Raw genomic sequence first — 27251 nt, 5'->3', positions numbered from 1 at the left:
AAGCTGGTAAAGATGGGGATTCTGGCGTAAGTTCCTATGGCAAATCCTGAGATGCATTTTAAGGTAACAAAGGCAACCTCTAACCCTGTAATCGTTTTCCACTCAAGCACTTCCCTCCTCCCACTTATCATCCTTAACATCTACAAAGACAAGGCAACAAATCACTGGGAGTAGAGGCCACCATTCCTTTGTCTTCACCTGGAAGGCCTGTTTCTGTATATTTAGCAGACAAATTCAACCGATTACCTAACATACTGGCTTGTTTCTTTTTATTCCTCCTCCTCCTCTTCCGGGTGGGTTTCAGCCACGGGCTGTCTGTCTTTCCTTTCCTCTTTAGCAGTTTCTTCTTGATGCTGGACTCGGAGCTCTGAATAACCAGAAAGGCCATTTGCACACAAAGCACGCCCGTACTAGTGACCCAATACTAATTTCCATCCATTGTAAGGCCCACTTACACTAACCACCCTTACATCACTCCAGTAGTGTAACTGAGAATCAGGGTTTGAAATCATCCATTTGGTGCTAAGAAGTTTCTAGAGCTTACTAGACACACACGGGCATGTTTTCCGTCATTAAAACATAAGAACTTAAGAATGGCCATACTGAGTCAGACCAAAGGGCCATCCAGCCCAGTATCCGGTCTACTGACAGTGGCCAGTGCCAGGTGCCCCAGAGGGAGTGAACCTAACAGATAATGATCTAGTGATCTCTCTCCTGCATCCATCTCCACCCTCTGACAAACAGAGGCTAAGGACAGTGCATGCTTCGCTTTCAACATACTTTTCTAGGGCAAGGTACTGGGTATACACACAGACTGAACATAGTCACTACAGAGAGAGATCACCCAGTACTCTGGAGGCCAGTCTCATCAGTGACAAATCCCGGCTGATTTATTGCTTAATGTACGTAATATGTTTATACAATATACTCCAGGGTGGGTGTTCAAAACAGTCATTAAAATTGGGAGTTGGGCATCCAAATCTCTTAGGCAGCCTTGAAAATCTAAGCCTCTAAGTCCATGTTAAAATTTAAATTGACATCCCATTAATGGCCCAACCCAACTTCCACTTCAGTCAATGAAGAAGTTTCAGATCTACATTGTCTTCCTCCTCAAAATACTCTGTATCATGCTCTACCCTCGCACTGGAACCACTCAGAAAATATCTGGTACTGAGCCCTTGCTCTCCAAGGCAGGTGCAGACTCATATTGACCAATGAGAGGAGTAAGGTACAGAGCCAAGCACTCTCTGCTGACTATACTGTGCTCCAGATGTTTAACTATAGGGACTCTTAGTCAAATGCTTCTGCCACTCATTCTTCCCTGATGGCTCATTGGGAGACCAGTGGTCACTCAGACAGCCAGGATCCAAACCGTAAAGGGCTTTACAGATCGAAATCCAACACTGTGAATTGTCCTAGAAGGGATAATGAGATACATCAAGGAACTGCACAGGAAAAGTTATTCAGGAAGCCAGAACCAAACCAATGCCAGGGCGCATTACTACTGACCAGGATCTGACCTTCCCTTCCCTTCCCTGCTCCAACTTAACAGAAACTATGCTTGTTGCAATTTCTTCCACCTTCAACCTTCTGCTCAGCCAGATAAACTGATTATGCAAATAACTGAGGCTAAAGATTTTCATAAGTGACTAGTGAATCTGAATGCCTTAAAAGGGGGCCTGATTTTCAGAGGGGGTGGAGGCAGGTCAGCACTGTGTGAAAACCAAGTTCCCCTGAGACACCTCACAATGGGCACCCAAAAAGCGCGAACATTTGGACACTGTAAAAAGGTGCAATTGTCTCCCCATTTTGCTTGAGTCAGGTGACTGTGTGTGTTGTTTATAAGCCTAAATCTCTATTCTCTGAGCTGTTCTATGGCTCAAAGGGCCCAGTGAGTGCTGGGGCCATGGATTAATGGATGAACTCAACAGTGTTCTGAAAAGGTGGGTTCAATTTCAGCTCATTTAAAAAAAAATTGTTATAGACTCCTTACAACTGCCGGGTCTGTATCTAAGGAAGAACTTAAGAGGAACCAATCAACTATTTCCATTAACATTAAATGTAAGAAGAAACTAGTCAGCACCTTGTTGAAAACAGCGAACAAGCAAAAGCCCTTTAGTGAGCATCAGAAGGCAACTGGTTCTATCACAGATCATGGACATGATGGAAAATATGGCACCCGTGTGGGTGGTTCCATTGGGTTTCAGACAGTGACTCTGTCACACTGGCAGGGAACCACGGTGTTTCTCCCTTTCTACGCTCTGCCTGAGAGAAAGATATTGCGACAGGGCAAAGATCGAAAAGAAACATCTCGCAGCCTAGCTTACCAAGTCGGATTCATCTCCATCTTCCTCCTCCTCCCCAGATTCTCCAGACTCTTGTTCCTCCTCAGATTCACCGTCTTCCATCTGTAGTCAGCATTCCCCCAAGAAGAGAAAGAGTCGGCCATGTCAGCTATTTCAAACCAAAGCACCTTCCTCATCATGCAACCATAGGGCTTCTGTCACCAAGCCCCATCCATGCTCTAGCCAGAGTGTGAACTAACAGAACTCACTTCCCAAAGCAAGACCCCCTCGTCTGTTAACTCACAGCACGGGCACGTGTACTGGGGCAGGATTGGAAGCTCCACTTCCACCACAAAGAAAAGCTTTGCTACCCAGCATGAGGGTCATAACCTTCACGGCTTCCCAGAAGCAGGGCCAGCTTCATGTCTTTGCCATCTATTACAGAAAGATCCAGCCACTCAGGAGGGGTGACAAGAAAGGATAGGGTGATGTTTGGTGCATCTGATTTTTACTGCTTCAGATATAAACCCTCATGCTTCAGGATATAAAACAGCCTATAACTGAAGAGGATTAGGAAGAAACTTGCTCTTTGGTAAGTAAATTTTATGACTGTCTGCAATGGGGTTTCTGCTTCTGTTCCTCAAGCCTCTGGTTCTGGTCCCTGTCCCGAGGCTATGAGACGAAACGATACTGTATGGCAAAGCCCCAATTCCAAAATTCCTACAGCAGGCAAGGAGGAGAAGTAGCAGATCACCAGAGGCCTCTGCTCCCAAAGCCCTGTTCTCTGCCACCTCAAGTGCTAAGTCCTAGAAACCTCCTCACTTCATGCTGTGAACGTTGGTTCCGCTCTTTCTCTGTCCTGTTCCCATGCACAAAAATCCCCCTTCTGCTCTTTCACAGTCACTCGAACAGCACCCAAATACCTGTCTGGCACTGTCGGCATCAGACGAGCCCTCCTTAGGGATCCTGTTGTCCTGGGAGGGAGATGCAGCGGGCTGTTCAGCTCCTCGTTCATCTTCCTCTTCCAGGTCGTCAGAGTCTTCCTCTCCAGAGTCCACCTCTGTGCTCTCCCCATTCATGTGCGGGCTGATGCCAATTAGGTCCTTTTCACCCTGACACATACCCAAGTACGTAAACCAGGAAGGCCGCAGCAACCCATGCTACTGGCCCACTGCATCTAACCACAGATTCACATCATCTTCTTTGTGCCAGGCCACCTGCTATGGATTGAGCATAGGACGAGTTCTCCCTCCGAACCCAGTAAGGCTGCTAATGCACCTGGACAGAGACTTTGCCACAAGCAACCAGCTCTATCAACCTGGAGGACGAGACGCCAATGGGAGTAAAGTGGGCTCTCGTGGCAGTACAGAGCGTTAATGGCAGGGTCGCTGGCCAGCCCCGTTCCTTACTAGTAGCACTCATGAGTAAAGACTGACCAGTTAACTGAAAACATCTAATTTATTTCACAAAGGGACAGTTCTGCTGTGTCATCTCAAGGATCATGGGAGAGTTCCCCTACAAGGAAAAGAAGTTCTGACACCCAGGCTGGGATTTTCAGCTCTCACTGAATTTAATGGTAAAACTTCCCTTGCATGAACTGCAGTGGGAGCACAGTTAGGCCAGCTCTGAATCCCACCTTTCAAAATCACCTGCCTTTTTCACCTTGCAATCTCAAGCACTAACACGAGGGATGACTCTCCTGAGGGCTCCAAGGCAGAAACATTTGTCAGGGTCACCTTGAGAAATCCCCAGTTCCAAGAAAATCACAGAGAAATGGGAAGCAAAAAAAATCAGAAAGGGATTGTTTTCATTTGTTCAAGGTCTCTTGCCTCATGGCACCTGAGAAGACTCCCTGTAACTGCCCATTTGCAGAACCTTCCCAACCACCAGCCTTAGAAGGGCAGGAAATTGTTACAGTGAGAATACAGTTTTAGGGAATGAATTACAGATCTACAATGAGCTGCCGTATTTGCAAGCCTGCACGTGGGGTTGGTCTCCCAGTGCAAAATACACATGGATGAAAGCGTCAAGCACTTTATTCCCCCACCAAGCATGTACGTAGTAGGTCTGGCTCAGCCCTTACCTTGGCACCAGCAGTGGAATGAGTTATGCTCTTAAACATCTCAATCATCGTTCTCTGTTTTAACACTTTGGTCTTTTTCTTGGGAACCAGGCTATAGGTTCCCATTCTCCGCTTTTTCTTCCGAGATACTGCAGCAGCTGGAGGGGGGAATAAAACACAAAGCAGATTCAGGATGGGAAGGAGAAAGAGTGGAAAGCAGAAGAGATGTCATTCAAGTGCTTAAAAAATGAGGTTACGGGCAGAGAAGCAACACAGAGCACAAACATAAAGGCTTCTGGAACCCACTGCTCCACTTGCACGTCAACCAAAAAAGTCTGTGTGCAGCACACATGTGTTTCTGTCAAAGCCACAAGCTCAGCCTACGTTCTGAAATTCCCCTGCCCCACCCCCAATTCTTTCTGCTCCTTACATCACCACCTGCAATACAGATTCTCCCTCACAGAACTTAGCAGGCAGTTTTGCTGATGATGCAGGAGGCAGAATAGCATCCAGCTTGCTCACAGAGCCTACAGGAGTAATAACATGTTTTAACCAGCAAAGTGATGAAGAATAACTTAAGAACACATAGGGAACAGAGATATTGAATACGGAGATGGTGGTTATTTAACTTTACTTTAAACCTTGCGCCAAAGTTTCAGTTCTCTTCCTTAAACTCCTCTATTCAACCCTTAATTTTGTTAGCCTCCCTCTAGCCCTCCAGACAAATCATAGATCACACCTCAATGCCTGATGTTGTCTTGGGAGAATACATGTCACATGCATATTTGGTTCCGGCTCTTGAAGAATAATGTAAGCCCAGGGAAGGACTATCCCAGGAGTCAACCTTATTGCTCTCTTGTTGTGAAGTCTCAGTTCCTTTAGAACATTCCCTTGCTTCTGATCTTACTTTAAAAGTTTCACTTAAAGGATGTTAAAGAGGCTTCTCTTTAAAAGAGATGTGTTAATACAAGTTATTGTTACTACAAAGCTACACTTCATAATAAGCAGAAACCAGTAGTAAACTACCATCAGAATCCTATGAAATTGTATATTAACAGCTATAGCAATCCCAAACAAAGCCTTCGGTGTAGCAATATCCCTTGTGACAACTGAAGGGCTACAAATTTGTCTATTGTAAACAGCTTCACCCAAGAGTGTGAGTAAATGAAATGTCTGCCCATGACTGTCTTCAGCACCCAAGGGAAGGTGGGGGATTGTGATGGAAGGCACAGGTGCCATGCCCTCTACATACTTAGTGAAGCAGAACACCAAAGCTACAACAAACGGCCAATATCTGAACACCGAGGCTCAAGAAACTAGTTTACACTGGGATTTTCACTCACCCACTCCATTCTCAAACTCTTGATCTCTCGACCCTTCTAAAACTCCACCTGGCTTCTATTGCATCCCTCCATAAACACTACAGACAGCAGAGCTGATGTCCTCCCAGTGAGGACTCAGAAACTGTGTTAGTTACAGAGAACTCCCATGGATGGGGAGACAGCTTCAACAAAGACTGCAGGCCTAGGCCCTGAGCTATCCAAAGGCTGCAGCCTAGCACATGGTCTGTGGGAGGCAGACAGCCTTACAAGTCCTGCCAGTCTTCCTCAGTTCAAACTCCAAGAGGAGTCGATGGGAATTTGGGGTGTGAAAGGAGTGCTTTCTAATTATCGATCTTAGATGCTCAAGGAGCTTTGGTTCGTTGGGATTAGGCCTTGAAATTTCAAGCTGACTTGTGCTGTGACATATCCCTATAACTACTGTAAGTTCCGCAAATCCACAAGTAGTACAAACCGACAGCTGTAAAAGAAGGAGGATGGGATTTTCAAAAGCATCAAAGTGATGTAGAAGCACAAGTCGTTGCAAAAAGTCAATGGGACGTGTGCACCAAAAGTGACTTGGGAGCACCCGAAAATCTTCACCCTAAATGTAAAACTGATAAGGCAACTAGATAAACACTCTGGGCCAGATCCTGCTCTCAAACAATGGTGTAAATGGGGAGTAACCCCACTGAAATCAACCGAGTCAACCGAGTTTAATACTGGGAGTAACAGAGCATATTCTGGCTCTAAGCAGGCTACTATCAAATATTTTTTTCCAGCTTGGTTTAATTTAGTCTTTTTAGGCCCCACCTTCCCCCTCAAAATCAACTGACTGTGGCCAAGTCATGTTACAACATGGTTTATTCTCCCAAGTGCAGACATAAAAACATATGGTGCAACTACGTAAGACCCATGTCTCAGCCTAGGTGGTAAGATTCAGTGCTGTACCTCTAAGGAGCACAGCACAGAACTTGTAGCTCTGGGAAGAGGCGCCGAAGCACCTTTAAGGAACCTTTATGTTCTCCCGATACTGGGATTCCCCCGGTGACCGGGGAGGCCTCCAGAATAACTCAGACACCTTATGGGCTGCAGCCCTGCCCAGAATCTCTTGTGTTGTACATTCCTGCCCCCAACGCGCTCCTTACGCCGGGGTTCCAAACGGGTCCTGGGACGAAAGCTCTACTGCTGGCTTCTGCAATGCTTGCACTGGAGGAAAATCACCTCCAACAGGATACACTGCTCGTAGGACCTCATTTAGTCTGCTCAAGCTCTTGTGTTTCTCTTAAAGGGGCTGGCACATAAAGGGGCATGGATCTCCCACTCCATAGCGAACTAGGGAAAAACCATGGTTCTCTAACATGATTTTAACACACAATAGTTTTTTCTGCCTACATTGCCCAGAATAAGTGATATTTGCTCATATTCTTGATTAAATACGTATTTGTAATGTAGGTAGGGCCCAAAGGTACAGGAGGTGTCTATGCTAGCCTCCCTCTCCCCCCCACACCAAAAATTCCCCATCACTGTTGTTCCACTCGTGCTAGCAAAGGCAAGCTGCTGGCGTTTTAACAAACACACCTCACAGCAGGTCACGGCAACACAGTGGTTAATACAACGGCAACTGCCCGGGTCTGATCCACATTGGCACTTCCGCTGGGGCGAGCAACAGAGGGGAACTCTAGGGGCAAAAGACAGTGGAGACAAGGCCACAGCAGAGCAACTTTTAGCCCCCCGCGGCCTGACAGTGTCTCGACCCAAACACAATAAAAGGGGATTTTTTTATTATTATTATTTGGCTCTGTCCTTTTTACCTGTCTGTGATTTTGTGGTGGCCACATAGCTCTGGTTCTGAGGTAGTGACTGATGAAAGCCTGGGAAAGGGGGCAACGGTGGGGGTTTGCCAAACTCCAAGACGTTTTTGTTGCCTTCCTCCTTGGATTCTTTTTGATCTCTGGTGTCTCTCGCTTCTTTGGGGTCTTTACTTGCATGCTGGAAAACAGAGATTAAAATGAGCCTCTGCATCCGGGTCAAAGGTTGCGAGTTACGTTCAAAAGGAAAAAGCGCACGGGCGTGCGCGCGCCCACACACACACACTCTCTCTCTCTCTCTCTCTCCCCGCCTCCCGTTTGAAGAGGGATGTCTACATTCAAAGCAGAAGCAAACAGACCCAGTCATTTATCCGACTGCTTTCCCCTCCCTCACCAATTTCCTCCACAGAACATTTCTTTGCCTAATCCCTGCAGCACTCTAACAGCCCACTGCGCCTCCACTCATTGAGTACGGCTCCCTTTGAAGGCATCTAGCGGGGAAAGACTGATCCAAAGCATGTGTAAATAATGGAAAGCAGCAGATGCTATTTACACAGGCCTTTGGTCACCCCTGGAAGAGAGGAGTTAATGCAACAGCTCTGCCTGCTCCCTGACACACATCTGTAACGAGGTCCGCATGTGGGAGGGTGGATGGGCAGAGGCAACACAGTCTTCCAGAGAAGCAGTCTACTATGGTTTACAGCACTGCGTGCAACACTGGAAGAAGATTGTTCTGTGGTTTTACAGCGTCTAGCACGATGAGGTTCCGGTCCACAATTGAGGCCCCTCGGTGCTATCTAATAAAGGCAGTAAACAACAACACGGAGGGGGAAAAGAAGGAGTTTCATTGTTTTTCATGACATGGAGATGCAAACCAAAGGCTTGGATAAAGCTTGTCTAGTAACTACAGCAGAGACTGAGCTCCAGGATTCCTAGGGCGTAATTCCCTGTTGCCTTGCTCCTTGGGCCCTCATTTACACCAGCACAGAGTGGGCGTAGAATGTGACCATTTTGATGCGGTAGCATTTTACACTGGCCTTGGTCTGCTCAATATTGGCCCATTCAAACTTCTCTGTGCCCCTGCTAACCCAGCCGACAAGGGGGTTAGATACCAAATGGGCCTCAGGGGGGAAGTAGATTGTGAAGCCCAAGGTTCTTTGGCGAACGGTTCTACAGAAATCCTAAAGCACTGTTATAAGATCACAAGCTTTGGGATGACAATGTTTTGATGCTGCTCCATTTGGGAGAGGGAGGCTTCTGGTACAGGAGCTCTGGATCAAGAGCTAAAACGCCAAAACAGAAAAAGGAAGCCAGACAAGGAAGACTTTTTTAAGCCCCCATCAGCCTAGGATCAGGGATCCATTCTCAGATGCTGCTTTCAAGTAACATGACCTTGAGAAAAAAGGGAGAAATGACGGATTCCTCTAATCACAGCTCTGCCAAGGGAGCACTGCTGGCAGGAAATGAGAAACTGGTCACAGATTTCAAGGCCAAAAGGGGTCATTAAGATCAAGTCTGACCTGCATGAAACAGGCCACCGAATTCCCCCTAATTTCCAGCATCAAGCCCAAAACTGCTGGTTGAGCTCAACACATCTTTTCGAAAACTAGCGAGTCTTGATTTAGAGACTCCAAGCGATGGAGAAACCTCCACATTCCTTGGTAAGTTGTTCCAGTGGTTCATGACCTTCACTGTTAAGAAAAAAACCAGTTACTTACCTTCTCGTAACTGTTGTTCTTTGAGATGTGCTGTTCACGTCCATTCCACATTAGGTGTGCGCACGTTGCATGCCCGAGCGTCGGAAACTTTTCCCCTCAGCGGCTCCCAGTGGGCCAGTGGGACCCTCCGAGGGGCGCCACTGCGCCGTGCGTGTATACCCCTGCTGCCCGACACCCTCCGGTTCCTATTTGCTGGCAACTCCAACAGAGAGATAGGAGGGTGGGTGGTGGGAGGGTGGGTGGTGGAATGGACGTGAACAACACATATCGAAGAACAACAGTTACGAGAAGGTAAGTAACCGTTTTTTCTTCTTTGAGTGCTTGTTCACATCCATACAACATTAGGTGAATCACAAGCCTACCTCTGGAGGAGGGTAGGAGTCACAGAACAACTGATTGGAGGACCAGGTGTGCACCGAGGACCAGGTGGCTGCTCTGCAGACCTCCTGGATCAGGACCTGTGCCAGGAAAGCAGTGGAAGTCGCTTGCGCCCTGGTTGAGTGGGCCATGACCGCCGGGGCCGGAACACCTGTGAGCTAATAGCATGCCCGGATGTAGGTTGTTATCCAAAGACGAGATCTGCTGTGCCGACATCGGGAGGCCTTTCATCCTCTATGCTACGGCCACGAACAGCTGCGCAGATTTACGAAAGGGTTTGGTGCGCTCCAAATAGAACGCCAGCGCTCGACGGACATCCAGGGTGTGTAGGCTGCGATGACTCGGGTCCATATGGGGTTTTGGAAAAAACACCGGCAGACAAATGTCCTGGCCCAAATGGAATTGCGAGACCACTTTAGGGAGGAACTTGGGGTGCGGTCGGAGCTGCACCTTATCCTTGTGAAACACTGTATATGGTGGCTCAGAGGTGAGAGCCCTCAGCTCAGACACCCTTCTGGCTGAGGTAATGGCCACCAGAAATGCCACCTTCCAGGAAAGGTGGAGGAGGGAGCAGGTAGCAAGGGGCTTGAAAGGGGGTCCCATGAGTTTAGAGAGGACCAAGTTAAGGTTCCAAGGAGGGACTGGGGAGCATGAGTACAGAAACATCCTCTCCAATCCTTTAAGGAACCGTCCCACCATTGGGTGGGAAAACACCGAGCCCTCCGAAAACCCCGGATGGAAGGCGGAGATGGCCGCCAGGTGCACTATGAGTGAGGACAGGGCCAGCCCCTACCGCTTGAGGTGCAGAAGACACTCGAGAATGGCTTGCACCGGGGCCTGGTACGGCTGCACCTTTCGGGGCTCGCACCAATAGGAGAACATTTTCCACTTGGCCATATAGGTAGCCCTGGTGGAGGGTTTCCTACTGAAAAGCAGAATCTGCTGCACAGGAAGGGAGCACTGGCTCTCCAAGGCGTTTAGCCACAGAGCTTCCACGCCGTCAGGTGTAGTGACTGCAGGTCGGGGTGGAGAATCCACCCACCGTCCTGTGTGATGAGTCCCGGTGTAGGGGCAGGACTACCGGGGCCTCCACTGACAGCTCTAGGAGCTTTGTGTACCAGTGCTGGCGGGGCCATGCCGGGGCGATGAGGATCACCACCGCCCTGTCCCTGCGTACCTTGAGCAGGACCTTGTGTACCAAGGGGAGCGGGGGAAACGCATACATCAAGCCCCCTCCCCACAGGACTGCAAACACGTCTGCGAGTGAGCCCGGGCTGTGGCCCTGGAATGAGCAGAACCACGGGCACTGGGCGTTGTCCCTGGTGGCAAACAAGTCTACCCGGGGAAACCCCCACCTGCGGAAGAGTGAAAGCACGACGTCCGCTCTGAGCATCCACTCGTGCATGCGATAGAACCTGCTGAGGTAGTCCACCAGTTCATTTCGCACCCCTGGGAGATATGACGCCTCGAGGAGAACGGCGTGGGCTATACAAAAGTCCCAGAGGAGGAGAGCCTCACAACAGAGCGGTGAGGAACGGGCCCCGCCCTGCTTGTTTATATAAAACATGGCAGTAGTGTTGTCTGTCAGAACTGTCACACTGTGACCACTCAGAGTGGCGTGAAAGGTCTGGCAGGCTGGACGAACCGCCCTGAGCTCCCTCACGTTGACATGGAGCAACTGCTCTGCTCCGGACCACAAACCCTGAGTCCTGAGGTCCCCCTTTGGCCTTGGGGATGAGGAAGTACCGGGAGTAGAAACCTTTCCCCCTTAGGCCATGCGGCACCACCTCTACTGCCCCCGCCCCCAGCAGCGAGCGAACCGCCTTCTCTAGGAGATGCTCGTGAGAGGGGTCCCTGAAGAGGGATGGGGAAGGGGGGTGGGAGGGAGGGAGCGAAGAGAATTGCAGCAAGTACCTGTTCTGTACCGTGCATAAGACCCAACGGTCCGACGTAATGCTGGACCACGCACGGGAGAAACGGGCCAGGCGGTTCAGGGGGACGGATCCGGTGACTGGTCTGGTACGCTGTCCTCGAGCGCACCTTCAAAAGCCTGGTTTAGTGCCCGGCTGGGATTTGTGCGGACCTTGGTTCTGGCCCGGTACATTATTATTGTTATTATTGCGCCGTCGCCTGTTATCCCTGCCTCGCCTACGGGAAGGCTCATGCCTATGACAAGGCTGGTACTGTCGCTGAGGGGGAGGCTGCGGCTTAAAGGGCTTCCTCTGCGTCACCGGGGTGTGCATACCCAGCGACTTAAGCGTAGCCCTCGAGTCCTTGAGGCAATGCAGCCTTGCGTCTGTCTGGTCCGAAAAGAGCCCGGACCCTTCAAAGGGAAGGTCCTGGAGTGTGCTCTGGACCTCAGGTGGCAGGCCTGACTCCTGCAGCCACGCCGAGAGCCTCATGACCACCCCCGACACAATTGTTCTGGCCACCGCGTCTGCTGAATCCAGGGAGGCCTGGAGAGAGGTCTTAGCCACTGTCTTGCCCTCGTCCACCAGGGCCGTAAACTCCTGTTGGGAGTGAAACTTCCGCACCGCTGCCCAGGAGTTAAAATTATGCCTGTTGAGGATGGCCTGCTGGTTCGCAATCCTCAACTGAAGGCCCCCCGACGAGTACACCTTTCTGCCAAAAAGGTCCAGGGGTTTTGCCTCCTTGGCCTTAGGTGCCAGGGCCTGCTGACCATGGCACTCCCTTTCATTCACCGCCGAGACCACCAAGGAGCACGGACTTGGGTGCAAAATAGGAATTCGTAGCCCTTTGACGGGGCGAAGTACTTGCACTCCACACCCTTGGCCGTTGGAGCACTGGAGGCCGGGGTCTGCCGTACAGTCCTATAATTCGATTGGATGGTCTTAATGAGCGGGAGCGCTATTCTAGATGGACCTTCGGGGCTCAAAATGTCCACCATGGGGTCCTCCTGCTCAACCGTCTCCTCAGCCTGCAGCCCCAAGTTTCGGGCAACCCTATGCAGTAGCTCCTGGTGGGCTCTGTGGTCTATGGGTGGAGGGCCGGACACCGCTGTTCCCGCCACCGCCTCATCTGGGCATGACGAGGAGGTTAGCAGCTGCTCAATCCCCTCTGGCTGGTCCTCCTGCTCCCCTTCTCCCACGGAAGGGGCCTCTGGCTCAGGCTGGGGTGGGAGACCTCGGGATGACATGGGACTCGGTGCTTGTCTCTCCGGTTACTCTGGGGGGATGCTGGAGGCCTGGATACTGTGGCTTCCTGCGCCATCGGGCGTCGGTGCGGGGACCAGGACCACTGCACCGAATAACTCGCCCTGGACGGGGACCCTTGGCACTGTTGATAGGCCGAAGGAGTCCAGAAGGGCCAATGACCTGGTGCCCCCCATTGGGGGTGCCACCTCGTCTGAGGGTCCTTGCTGTCCGGAGCACGGCGTGTGTGACTGTAATGGCCAGAGTTGGCACCAGACTGCGGCGACGCCGATCGCGAAGGCCACGGCGGTGCCAACGATCTGTGCCAGCGTGAGGTCGACAAGCGGCTCCTAACGGAACGGGAGCAAGACCAGTAGCGATATCCATGGGACCGGGATCTGGACCGGCGCTGGCATTCTCGGGACTGGGACCGGCGCCTGCGGGAGTCCTCCGGTGAGGGCTGTCTCGACTTCTCCCGGTGCCGGTCTTTAATTGGTGCCGGGGATCGTGCCTCATCCGTAACTTCCTTGCTCCAATCCACTCCCGGAACCACCGAGACTTCCTTCTGAGCTGCGGGTAACTGGGAGTCCGCAGACGCGGAGCTTGACCGGGACCAACTCCGGTGCCAGGACAGTGTTCTCGAACGGCACACCCTTTCCAGCTTACCCCTCTATGACACCCGTGGCATGGGTGCCGGAGGATTCTCCCTGTACAGGAGGGGGCTCGTCGCCGACAGCTCAATGAGGTCCTTTGCCACCTCAAAGGTGCCAGGCGTGGAGGGCTGATCCATTAAGTCCCCGACCCCATTGTCCGCACTGAGCTCACTTAGGCCTGGGCTCGGTGGGACTTGGGGTGCTGGAACCGCTGGTGCCGGTACAGCGGCCTTTCCACTCTTATCAGCGCTCGGGGCCTTGGAAGGCGCCGGCCTCCTATGCGGGGAACGTCCACGCATTCCTTTTGGCTGCGCCGTGGGCCGCACCGGGGAGGACGAGCGGAGCCAGGGCCTAGTCTGGCGCTGTAGGGCCGACAATTTTCAGTGTTTAGCCGGTCCCGGGTCTCCCGACGGCTCCGGAGCACTATGCACCGAGGAAGCCGGAGCCGGTGTTGGGCGCTTCGGGCCCGGTGGCTGTAATGTGGCTTCCATCAACGGCTTTAAATGAAAGTCTCTTTCTTTCTTTGTTCTTGGCTTGAACGCCTTGCAAATCTTGCACAGCTCAGTCTGATGTTCTTCCCCCAGGCAAAACGTAGACATGAGCCGTGGGGGTCACTAATTGGCATAGGCTTGTGGCACGTGGCACAAGCCTTAAACCTGTGGGCCTGGGGCATGCCCTGCAGCCCGGGGTGGGTGCTGGAAGCCTCCAAGCACCTAATCACTTAAGTGCCCACAACAAAGTGTATGTGAACTAACTGATAACAGCTATCTATAAGAGAAAGGCTAAGGGACTGCTCTCGCACAAGAGAGAGAGGTTGTTCCAACACCGCACAGACGATAAGAAGGAACTGGAGGGGGTTGGGCGGCAGGGGTATATACGAACGGCGCAATGGTGCCACTCGGGGGGCACCACAGGGAGCCGCTAAGGGAAAAAGTTTCCAACGCTCGTGCACGCAACGCGCGCACACCTAATGTGGAATGGACGTGAACAAGCATTCGAAGAAGAATTAGAGGTTGTGTCTTTCTCTGTTCGATTAAACAACCCTCCAGCACCAGAAATTTTTTCCTGGTGTAGATACGCACAGCGCATGATCAAGTCACCTCTTCATGTTATCTCTGTTACATGGATAAATTAAATTAAATGTAAGAAGCTCAAGTTTTCAAAACCTCAAATCATTCTTGTGGGTGGCCCTTTCCAATTTTTCTACATCCTTTCTAAATTGTGAATACCAGAATATAAGTCCTCCAATATTAGTCTCAGCAATGCCATATATGTCTGCTCAATATTCCCCATTTATACATCCAAGGATCATGTAAACCCTATTAGCCACAGCATCACACTGAAAGCTTGTATCAGTTGGTTATCTACCTTGGCTCCTAAATCCTTTGAAGAATCATTGTTTTCCAGAATACAGTCTCCCATCTGGTAAATATGTCCTATATTCTTTGTCCCTAAATGTATGACCTTGCACTGGGCTACAGTCAAACGTATCCTCATCTGGATGGATGGATGGACTGAAAACATTGAGAATTGTCAACTAGATCACAGAAGAATGGAGGCAAGAGTTTGCCAGGACCAACACAAAGAATTAATTAAAAAGAAATACGCTATTAGCTTTGTTTTCCTGTAATTACAATAGAGAAGTAACTAAGGCATCTCAGTTACTGCTGCATGGTAGCTGTTGGCAAATAGTGACTTTTAATGTCAATCCCACAGAATAATGTGAAAACTGAATTAGGTCTTGTAAGATTTGAATTACTGTAACTCCAGTGGGTAAGGAACTCCCTGAACCTACTATCTGGAGACACATACCTCAATACTAAACAGACAGAAAGCATTTAACTGGAGCAATGCTACTGGTTCTCTCTTGGGAAGCCTGACTAGATAGAAGATTTTAGCAGCCTCAGTGAGGACAATCCTGGATATAAAACATTAGGTTAACAAGGATCAGCAAAGAAATGAAAGCATGAACAATTTTCTCTCCCTTCCCCAAACTCGGCCAGACGATGGGAGAAGAGAAAGGCAGAAGAAATAAGGCATTGCCCTTCCTTGTTCCTGCTATGAAACTCGTGCTTTCTGCAAGATCATTATACATGTTCTATGGATAATTCCACTTGGAACTTTTCCATTTCTAATTGCTATAAATTCTATTCGTTCCTCTGGTGCAATCCCTGGAAACCAGTGTGGAATTGTACCCTACAGTAGTTTCTTGTGCTCTGTCCTGTCCAATCATAAATGTTTCCAGAGGAGACTTTCACAGCCCAACTCATCTTGCCATGGAGTTTCTCCTGACAGTCAAACTAAAATGTCCTTAGTCTTATCTAGCAGTCCCAGAGCTGGCTCAAGCAACACTATTCAATTGCACCCTTCACTGCCATGCAAATGCTCTAGCATGCAACTGCCACTCTGCACTTGACCAGAATTGCTCTGCCAAAACAGATGAGTTGCAAGTGTCTGCACTATTCAGATCTTCTCTCTTGCCCACATGCATCTCTCAGTTGGGAATCTTGTGGGAGAAAGGTTCTCCTGTTTCTTCTGACACATGCTTTGCTTCTTCCTTGTAGGCTCTGTGGTGCTGCAGCAGAACTGTGTCACACACAATACAGTGTTGTCAGCTGTAATTGTAGAAGTCACTACCTAAGGCTTTGAGCCAGGTAAAGTTCCCTTCCTTGCTTTTTAACACAAAGAAATAGAGAATACAGCTCAGTGCTATAGCTAGGAGCAGGGACATTGTCGGGAAAATTTTAAAATAAACCCCACACACTTAGCTAAAGTGAATTTACGACTGGGGAGAAAAACATCAGCATAGAAAGGGAGGGCTTCTATTGCAGAAGAGGCAGAGCAGGTACAAAGAGCATGTTACAGATAGTATGATAGCCTATGGGCCTGACCCCTGTTCTGGAAGGGCCCACATCCTCTAATGCATCTCAGGGCATGTCTACACTACAAATGTAAGTTGAGTTAAGTTGACATACAGCCACCGCAGTAATTACTGCGGTTTTTCAAGTCCACACGACCCTCCTTCTATCGGTGGTGCGCGTCCTCACCAGGAGTGCTTGCACTGGCTTAACAGGGGCAGCGTGGGCGGCTGCCACCCAGGCTCTCAGCTCAACGTGGAGCTCCCCACTGGAAGCCCAGCTCCCACCCAGGCTCTCAGCTCCTGGCAGCCAGGCTCCAGCTGGCTAGCTCCACAGGGAGTGAGGTGCTGAGAACCCGGGCGGCAGCCAGGCTTGCATCTGGAGCCACCCACCCACCCCTTGGTGACAGCCTGACCTGTGAGCCTGACGCGCGATCTACAGCACAGAGCCTAACAGCTTTTCTTGTCAATTTCACGACTGCCTCAAGCTGAGAGCAGCAGTGGGTCTCACAGCAGAAGCTGTGAAATTGACAAGAAAGGCTGATAGGCTCCATGCTGTGAAACTGAGCCCAGCCCCAGGCTACACTGGGGCTGTCACCCTGAGCTGGAGGGCAAGAGTTCCAGCTGAGAGCCTGGTGGCCAGCCAGGCTCAATTTCATAGTAGGGAGCGCACCAGCCTTTCTTGGCAATTTCACAGCTCCAATTATGAGGCCCAGGTGCAGAGCAGAGCTGTGAAATTGATAGCCAATAGCCCGGGTAAGGGAGGCAGTGTCTACACAGACACGGCGTTGTCCTAACTACCCTGCCAAAAGCCCTAAACCTCTCGTGGAGGTGGAGTTATGTCGGTGTAGTAGGGTACTTATATCAGCAGGAGCAAGGCTGGACTGTAGATACGGACATAATATGGTCAACATAAGATGCCTTACGTCGACCTAACCCTGTAGTGTAGACTAGGCCTCAGTCTTCATTCAGTCTTTGGCTTCACAATGACAAGCGTCCTAACTCTGATGTGCTCACCCATCCACCAAAAACCAGCTCATTTCACTGAAGTCATCAAGCAGCAGTTATTATAGCTGGCCTGGATTTTCTGCCGACTGCTGACCTGGGGCAGCATATGAACTGGTGACCTAGAGGTGAAATGCTCTACAGTGATTGATAACAGGATGCAGAGAGATCATTAGTAACGCCTGCTGCGTGGCCTAATGCCCCACTACCTTCTCTCCCAGGCAGAGGACTTGAGAGGTTACATCCAGTTTAATACTATCCAAAGCTGGGAAAGTACGAAGAGAGGGATTCTCGAATATTAGCCTGGGAGCAAGGACAAAGCTGATGGTGAGTAATTTACCAGCCAATATTCCTTCATCCAGTTTGCCATCGTCAAGTCCTAACACGAGTCTGACTCATTTCCTGAAAGTCCAAATTCCTCCCCTTCGTGTGGCTGATGTATTGGATTTCCCCTTTGGAATTCTGAGAGCAGGTGAAAGTAAGACCACGTCACTTTACTAGTACAGGAACTAGTATACTATCCCAGCCACATCAGCAGAGCTGGGCTTTGTACCCTTATAGTAAAACCATACTCAAGGGAAACTGGCTATAGAGAAAAGTGCATATACACTAGGGGCTACTGCCTGCACAGCTATGCTGGTCAGCGAGCACAACTCATCACAACCCAGACCAACACAACTATGCCCACAGAAGCCTCTAATGCAGACCTGGCCTCAGTGAGAGACTTTAGCACTGGTGAAAGATTCAGGATAAACAAACCTGGAGTCTGAGGTGCTTCTTTTATCCACAGGATAGGATAAGCTAATTTGCCCTGACCCTGACCTTGAGTGGCCACCTCCTAAGAAGTGAAATGGCTATGCAACTTCCATAGCCCGGGCAGTGGTAGGTTTATTTGCGGAGAACGCCAATAAGGGGATGAATGCTAATTGTGTGTACATTTAATGCTACAGACCCTTAGCCCTGGAACCTGGACTGAAATCATCTTCTTTCATGTAGGTTCATCAGAGAGCATAACAACATTCAGCTGACACCTAGTCTGATGGGATTTAAACTGGCAGCCTAGAGGTTAAAAGCTCTATCTCATTTCCAGTGCACTAATCCATCCAGTCCCGCACTATAGCTGAAGCCTTGAACTCTGTCCCCTGACTACACAGGATAAGAGGACAAGTACATACAGAGCTGGAGTAGGTCAATAATGATGTAGGTTTGTTGAATCCACAGCAATTTTATTTATTGTTCTCCTGAAAGAGTTTTGGCCATGGGGTTCTTTTTTTGTTTGTTATTTTTACAAAGGAGTTAAAAAAAATCTAAGACTGGTTCTACTCTCATTTATATCTCACAGAGAGAGAGAGAAAAGTGGTCAGAATATCCCTACACTGTGTCAGATATTCAGTCTCTTGGGGCCATTACTGTCTGGCGTAACTTAGGGCAGCCCCCAGGCTATCCTAACACCACATAAAGAGAAAGCAGTGTACAGAGTAGCATCAAGATCCATTGAAGTTAACAGAGTTACACCAGGCAGAGGAAAAAATCGATGTGGAGGAACACGTTCTAAATCAGTGGTTCTCAACCTTTTTTCATTTGCGGACCCCTAAAAAAATCTCGAATGGAGGTGAGGTGCGGACCCCTTAGGAAATCTGTTGTCTGTATATATAGTTGAATTCTGTTCAGTCAGTTTTCAGTCTAAGTCTTTCACAGACCCCTTAGACATAGTCCATGGACCCAATCACAGGTTGAGAACCACTGTTCTAAATAATGCATTTTCCCATTGAGCGTCAGTTACACTTCACATGAGAGGCCACAGATTTATTCTCCCATGTAAGGCATTGTGGAGGCAGTCAGGGAGCCAAGGGAAGACACACTGAATTCTAGCATTGGTTTCAGAAGATGCCCAGATCTAAACACAGAGGAGGCAGGATTGAACGGGATCTTCTCTCTGTGCCTCAGGAGAGCAGATGAGAAAGCTGATGAGAAAGATGTCAGAACAGGAGCACACTTATGGCACTTGAGATGAAAGATTCATTGTATAGCTGAATGCGAGTGCTCTCTATACTTTAATGGGATTGATTAGGTGTGTGTTATTAGCATGCAGCTCCCTTAGAACAGATGGGGAAGTTATTAAAAATGGCAAAGACCGAGTACCCTCAATTCTTCCAGAAGCAAAGCGATTAATTAAGCCCTGTGCCAGCAGGGCACACAGCTTTCTGCCCAGAACCAGACAATTTAGAGGCCCTTCGTTACCAACCAAGTTACTAGCAAGGAAAGAAAACAAAACCAAAAATGTATCACTGTGTCAGTGACAATACACTGGTAAATATCCTCCAGCACAAATCATTTAACAAGAGGGCAGCTTCAGAGCGCACATAAGCAGGATCTTGCCATTCATCCTCGACATCCAATATACCCATCTCTGGTTTACACATATAAGCTCTCTTTCAGGCTGGGCTGCATGCCACATTTATCAGTAAAACATAAGGCTTCAGGGACTTCCGTCTCCAACACTCTATCAGCCAGGGGCTTGAATACCTAACCAACTAGCCAGGGGACTAACCCCATTAGCCAGAGCAGCCAGGTCCGGGGCAGCACTCAGTAAGAAGCCCATCTCCTTTCCTTTCCTTCTCCAGATGCTTGGGCCACAAGATTCCAACCAACATGCTGCCTCCGGACCTTATAGTCAGGGCCCCATCTTGCAGATCAACCTCTGATAATTGGCGTTAGTGTAAATGAGATTCAAGCCCAGATTATCAAGCCAGTAAAATTTAACATGAACTACACTAAAAAGCTGCTTCACCAACGCTGAAGGACCGTAACACTGAAGCTACGCATTTACATTAGGGTTAGCAGAGAATTACCATTTTCTTTATCGAAATTCAAACATGTGTGGAGAGTTTGGTGGTGGCCCAGCATATGAACGTTAACCTGGAACCGTACAGATGAGGACACTGCAAAGCTAACTATCCATAGCAAACAAGCCACAGTACTTAGACTCCTAATGGCACTCTTAGACCGGGTCTACATGTAAAGTTGCACCTACCAAACTAAGGCTACGTCTACACTACCACTTACGTCAGCAAAACTTATGTCGCTCAGAGATGCGAAAACACACCTCCCTGAGTGACAAGTTTCGCTGGCATAAGTTGTAGTGTGTACAGAGCCATGTTGGTGGGAGACCTCTCTCCCACTGGCACAGAGCAGCTACATGGGAGATCTTACTGCAGCGCAGCTGCATCGGTACAGCTGTTCCGCTGTAAGGTCTGGAGTGTAGACATAGCCCAAAGATGTGATTTTAGACTGATTTCATTAAAGCTGAACCGTGTGTGTGGACACCCTTATATCAGTTTAAACTTGGCTTATATTGGTTTAGCTTGCCATACAAGTTAAAGAGATACAAGTCATGTTTAAACCAGTAAAATAGCATCCACACACAAAATTGCTCCATTTTAACGTCAGTTTAAAAACTGATTTAGAGCTTGTCTACATAGCATTGTTAACTTCGGGTTGTCTACACTTGAAAGGTAATGGGAATTCATTTAGGGTGTGAATTTAAAGTATAATAGCTATTTGGAATAACTCCAAGTGTGGACATTCTTGTTCCAGAATAAGAGTGCCCAGAAATGGAGTTATTCAAGAACAGCTATTGCACTTTAAATTCACACTCTACCTTAATTCGCATTAAATTTCAAGTGTAGACAAGCCCTTAATTTACGTTAAACCAGTGCAATTCAGTCTTTAGACAAATCCTTAGGAGCATTTATAATTAGATCTCATTCTTTTCTTCACAGCTGTTTGGCTTAATCTACATTTTTTGGTTACGTACAGTTCATTTTCCTTCAGGAAACACTATCCTTTCTGCTCTCATGGGATGTTCCTCTTGAAAGACAATCACTTCAATCAGGATTCCCCCATGTTCTGACAGTTCTATTCTCTGCAAAACTAGAGCATTCAAAAATATAAATGCATCCTAGATGCTCACTGGCTGGTGATTTGTAATTGTCTATTCTTAGTTAGTCAACTGCGAGAACTCCCTAGGACTCTCTGAACATGTGGACTTTATAGGAGAGCATGGAAGGGGTTTGGTACCAGGCTGTAATATTACTTACCACTGATATAACAAACAACACTTTGTAATGACAGCATCTTTTGCCCGGGGCCCTTCAAGGGATTTGCATCACCATTATCCCCGTTTTATGGAAAGGGAAACTGAGGCACGGGGAAGAAAAGTGATTTGCCTGAGGTCATGTACTAACTCTTCCATCGACCTTGTACTGTCTACACTTGGAGATAGGTTGGCTTAAGTACATCACTCACAGATGTGGATTTTTCACACCTGAGGTAAGTACCTGGGTCAACTTAATTTTTAGTTTAGACCCGACCCCAGTGTTAGGAACAGAACCTAGGTCTCCCGACTCCATCCCTGATCTAACCACAAGACAACACTGCTTTTTGTATTTCAATAGATAAAATACGAGGAGGGTTTTACTATCCAAGTTCTTAGGCTCGTCTAGAGCTGTGAAAATGAAGTTAAGTTTGATAAGGGGTTTAAATTTTCATGCCAGTGGGGCAGAGTATGGGGTTCTTTACGCGGAAAATATATGATCAGCAGAAGCATTCTGAAAGCATTTGAGCCTAAAACATACAACCAGCTTCCTTTTGGCCCATTTCCTCCTCTTCCAAAGTCTTTCATGTACCTGATGAAGATGTAGGCAGACTAAGCAGAAAAAAAAAACCTCTCACGTGGGGTAAAAGATGCAAGGACGTGGGTGCAACACAGTGGCTGGTCTGAGTTTTTACAAATATCAGTATTTTAAAACAAAATCACCATAACTATAGCAATGAAATCTACAGCTGTTTTTTGGTCCCTAGCTGCTTTTTTGGTTCTGAAAGTGACTCCCTGGTAGAGAAACACCCAATCTCCACCTGTTTTGTTTCTACCAACAACCTCCCAATTCACACAGAAAGGGGATGCCAAGTTTGCTTGAGGGGGACTGAAGTCCAAGAAGCAACTCTCTCTTCCCAACAGATTTTTGCAAAGGCTAGGGAAAAAGATTCTACAGTTTGAGGACTAAGAAATCCTAATTTTCTCCTATCCTTGGGTCACGCAACACAAGGATCTAGCAGGAATAAAACAACACTCTAAACATGAAAACATAGAAGTGCAGTCTTCTATCCCCTCATCTGCTGCATGATCTCCAAAGGGTAAAGACTTATTGCTGAGGCTGTGCCACCTGCAACTTAGGTGCTTTACTTATCAAGTGGGAAAGGCAGGTGTGATGGTGGAGTCTGATACTTTAAAAGACACTGAGGGCAGGTCTTTACTGCCCGCCAAATCAGCGGGTAGAGATTGATCTATCGGGGATCGATTTATCGCGTCTCATCTAGACGCGATAAATCGATCCCTGAACGTGCTCCCTGTCGACTCCAGAACTCCAGTTCGCGAGAGGCGGAAGCGGAGTCGATGGGGGAGCAGCAGCGGTCGACTCGCCGCCATCGTCACGGCCATGTAAGTCGACCTAAGATAAGCCGACTTCAGCTACACTATTTGCGTAGCTGAAGTTGCGTATCTTAGGCCGACCCCCATCCCCCAGTGTAGACCAGGGCTGAGCTACTATGGTGATGCAGGTCATATAGACAGACAGAGAGAGAGAGAGAACCAGGAAACTGAAAAATGGGAACTAGTCAGGACTTTGTGCTACTCGAAAGAGAACTGGATGTAGCCAAAAGCCATTGGGGGGAAAAGTCAATAACTACCCTGCATGCTGAACTGAGCAGATGTTTCATGGTCTACGAAAACTAGATCAAATAAAAACTGAAAACCCTGTGCTCAAACTCAGATGCAACGGCTTACGCATGTACAGACAATTATTCAACACCCGTTGACTTGGTATTATTGTGTATTTTGCTTCTCTCTCGACCAAACTAAATGGGGAGAGTTCCTGAGGATGCGATTTTAAAAAACCTGTGTGCACTAACTTTTGTGCAGTTACTACGACTGCAAATGACCATAAATAGCCATTTGCACAAGCAATCATAGTAACTGTGCACATAAATTCAGCCAAGCAATTGTTTACAAATGTTAAAACACCCAGCTTTCTCAAACAAACCCACCATCTTGTGGGTTCAGGTACAAATTGTTCTGATTTACAGTAAAATAAAAGTGAGGCAAGAGCAGTGAGGCAATCTCACCTCACCTGATGTTTATCTCTTACAGAAAAATTGCCTCCTCCTGGTTCCTCGGCCCCAAGGGATCACTCTCTCCATGTGAGGTTCCACAAGGGTTTGTGTTGTTGACCTGCTTAATCCAAGTGTACGAGAGGCCACCCTGGGAGAGTGCAAAGCAGTGTTGGCTGTAGTGCCTTATTTGGATAAGACGCAGTTCAGAGTTGTGCTTTCATCAGACCTGGATGTGCAGCAGCTGGGATTCCCCAGGCACTAGCCGAAATGGGAACAGGAGCGGGAGGGAGCTCACTGAAATGCACTCAAGAGAAGACAGAAGGCAATTAGGGTAAGGTATGGCAGGGGTGGTTTCTGCCCGCCTAGTGAGGTTGTGTGTCCAAGAGTGCACTATCTTGAAGTGCTCTTGCTTCCGGAGTCACAGGTGGTGTTGGCAACTAACAGGACCTTTTCCCATCTACCTCTGGCTAGGTGCCTGGGACCTTTTCTTTCTGATCCAGACCTGGCCACAGGGATCCACAATTTTGTGACCTCTAGATTGGATGGCTGCCCTGTTACAGTGTTTGTGGCTCTGCTTGAGGATTATTTGGAAGCTGCATCTGGGGCATAAGATGTTGGTAGCGAAAGGGAACACATTACTCCAGTCCTTCAACAACTGCACTGGCTTCCTATTTGCTTCTGGGTACAATTCGAAGCGTTAAGCCTGGCTTATAAAGCCCTCTCTAACTCGGGTGCTTGCTATCGAAGAGTCTGCCTCTCTCTCCGTGGGGAGCTACAGTACTGGAGGGCAGCTGGGATGCTTTAGCTATGAGACCCTAGACATTCTGTGGCCTGCGTTGTGCAGGAGGTCAGACTAGATTATCATAATGGTCCCTTCTGACCTAAATATCTATGAATCTATGAAGTGGCAAAGACCTGGTGGCAGAGCATTCTCAGTGGAAAGCCCTTGGTTCTGGAAACCATTCCCCACGCAGCTGACCCGATAGAGCCAAAGTTTGCTAATGTTTAGTGCACAGAGCAAAGCTCACCTCAGTTCTCAAGCATCTGCACAAAGGGGAAAGGAAAGGATTGTTTGGAAGCGGGTGCTCCCCATGCCCCAAATCCATGGTGCCCCTGAGAGAAGGCAGAACTGTGTGCTTTATTAAGTGATGGGCATGTACCCTTTTTGAGTCACTCAGAAGGGCACATTTTATGAATGAATAAGTTTAATTACCAAATAAGAACTGTATAAAAAGGGATACTGATCTGGAGAGGTACTAGAATACTCAGTGATGTGTGACAGAATAAAACCCAGACATCGACAGCGGGAAGTTCCCAGAGAGTTTTCCATCACGTTTGTGCCTGATGTTCCTTTGAGTTGGCCTTATACGGAATTGTTTCCAAAGCGACCCTGTGGATTTAGTGAAAGGGCTGAAGGTGCAACACAGCTGAGGCTGAAAGGCAATCACGGAGCTAACACAAATATGCTGGGGGAAGTAAACGATCTGTTGCACATTTAGAAACACAAACTGGGAGCGGGAGGTGTGAAGCTAATAGCAGCAGCAAGTTATAAACCATATTATCACCCCTGCCTCTTTGTAGGAGAAAGAGACCAGAGATCTAGCTGGACACTTCCAAATTATACCTGTTGACTCAGATCAGGGCTACCATACCGCACACCAAAAAAAACCCAACAAAAAACCAAAAACCCCCAAGACCATTTAGCAACAGAGCAACTCACTGCAGTGCATATACGTTACCAGGCTAGGTGTGGGTTTAGGCATTGTCTTCCGTGCTCTGTGGACCTTGACTTCAGCGTTCGTGGCCGTGGCTTTTTTAGCATCCATGTCCTTACTCCCCTCCCCGAGCTTGGCTGGCATGGTGGCTTGCATCTGAGAAAAGGCGCTCAGAGTTCTCCCTTTGCTTGCTCCGCCTGGGAGGGTTTTCGCAGCATGGCCAGTGAGAGAAGCAAAGGTGCCTGTAGTCCTTAGGGGTTGCTCCTGCACCATCTGCTTAGTTAAAATATATCCATTGCTCCCCGTTACCGAAGTCTGCGTGAAGTCATTAGCTTTCATGTGGTTCTGCTTCCCAGTCTCACTGTCTCTCTCCGAAATGCCATTCTCCGCTATCCTATTTAATTTAGTACTGGAGTCCTGCTGGCTCACTTTTGTATTGTCCTGAGTGTTTTTAGTTGGGTTTGGGTGGCTACCAGCTTCGTTGCGCTCACAGGAGCCATTGGTTTCACCATCTGCTGTCATTTTTGGTTCCCCTACTTGCTTTTCTGTAGCACTTTCATCTGCAGCCATGGCATTAAATCCTGGAGACAGAGGGCGAGAGAAAGAGGGGTTACAGGTTAGTGAGCCTCAAAAGGAAGATATGGATAACTGCCATAGTATATATGTCACAGCAAATCCTCCTCCCACAAAAAAACTGGAAGCCATTTTTACCCAGTTGGTTATTTTGGCGCTGGCTCCTCAGCTACTGTCAGTCAGTCATAGAATATCAGGGTTGGAAGGGACCTCAGGAGATCATCTAGTCCAACCCCCTGCTCAAAGCAGGACCAATCCCCAATTTTTGCCCCAGATCCCTAAATGGCCCCCTCAAGGATTGAACGCACAACCTTGGGTTTATCAGGCCAATGCTCAAACCACTGAGCTATCCCTTCAGTGTCACTCTTCTGAAGTCAATGGAGCCATGACTCACATCAGCTGGGGATTTGGTCTCCCACTTCTAACTATAGATTTTCAAAGTAAAAATACTCTTTAGCAGTATTTTTCCCAGTAACTACATTTATTTGATCATCCTTCAACACCTAGCATGTCAAAAAAAAAACACTACGCAATCCTGCATGCCTACCTAAGGCAAAGCTCTCGTTACAAAGGCCAGAGTTACACCAGAAAAGTTTTGCCAGTACGGTTACACCAGCAAACTCTCCCAGGGCAGGCGCAGCTTATACTTGCTAATATCGCTTATACTGGTTCGGTGAGTGAAATAAGCTACACCGGCAAAATCACAGTTTTTTGCTGGTGTAACTGTGTCTACACTAGGGCTTTTGCTGGTACAGAAACATCATCAAAACCATCACACTCAGGGTGGATCTGATTTAAATCAAATTGATTTAAATCATGATTTAAATCACCAATCAGGAAGACTCGATTTAATCATGGATTTCTACACAGAAGTGCATTCTTGTTGGTTGTTATAACCTTAATACATATTCTTCACTCCTCAGAGATAGATGTAACTTCATTTTTAGAAGGTTCACACTTACATTTTTAAAGTGATTTATTTTGAAAACTTTTCAGATTAGTTTTACAGCTATTCAGAAAATCTATGATTGTTTGGTGATTTCATTTACCAAAGATAAGTGAAGCAGATAATTATGAAGTCATTGGGAGGTGAACTATCTCCAGTTCAACAGGTTAATCATTAATATTCGGAGGATCTTCTTGCCATGCTGTATTAGGAGGAGAACATCACCAGACAGACATTTCAATTGTTTTATTGAACTAAAACCAACAACATCATGTATTCTGGATATTTTTCTTCAACAGCAAACATATAATATTTTAACAAAACAAGCATATGAATTTTTGAATTTAGCTAAACATTCAAGTTTTTTAAAATCAGGTTTGTTTTTGTTAAAACTGTTTTTAACTAAAATAGTTAAATGAAATATAAAAACACAAAAATTAACTCGACGACGTCAGCCAGGTCAACATGAGAAACTTAAAATATTGGCTTCTGCAGCCAACTCAGTCGTCTTCACCTTCATTCTCCTGTTTGTTCATAATCTGGAAAAGAAAAACCAGCTTTCCTGCTTTGTCAGGACCCAAACGATTTCTCAATTTGGAATGAATT

At 47.9% G+C, this 27251-nt stretch overlaps 1 protein-coding gene across 14 annotated transcripts in view; it reads right to left on the bottom strand.

The window, feature by feature from the left end:
- Window positions 1–27251, bottom strand: part of EHMT1 (euchromatic histone lysine methyltransferase 1) — a 170447-nt gene that overhangs the window by 51439 nt on the left and 91757 nt on the right. For 13 of the 14 annotated variants that reach the window (XR_013634759.1, XM_073313920.2, XM_073313919.1 and 10 more), the window contains 6 exons: window positions 25151–25707; window positions 7481–7658; window positions 4369–4505; window positions 3209–3397; window positions 2328–2408; window positions 247–367 (listed from right to left, as the gene is read on the bottom strand). Coding sequence is in view for 13 of the 14 variants with exons in the window: in XM_073313920.2 (XP_073170021.1) it covers window positions 247–367; window positions 2328–2408; window positions 3209–3397; window positions 4369–4505; window positions 7481–7658; window positions 25151–25707 (1263 nt within the window). In the remaining variant the exon portion in view is untranslated. Of the gene's footprint in view, window positions 1–246; window positions 368–2327; window positions 2409–3208; window positions 3398–4368; window positions 4506–7480; window positions 7659–25150; window positions 25708–26748; window positions 26805–27251 lie in introns of those variants that run through there. The other variant, XM_073313929.2, reaches the window with a different exon arrangement.

This window comes from Lepidochelys kempii, chromosome 16 (genome assembly GCF_965140285.1).
Source record: "Lepidochelys kempii isolate rLepKem1 chromosome 16, rLepKem1.hap1, whole genome shotgun sequence".
Taxonomy (NCBI): Eukaryota; Metazoa; Chordata; order Testudines; family Cheloniidae; genus Lepidochelys; species Lepidochelys kempii.
Note: the sequence above shows the minus strand (reverse complement) of the source record. Positions and strands in the feature narration are given on the sequence as shown.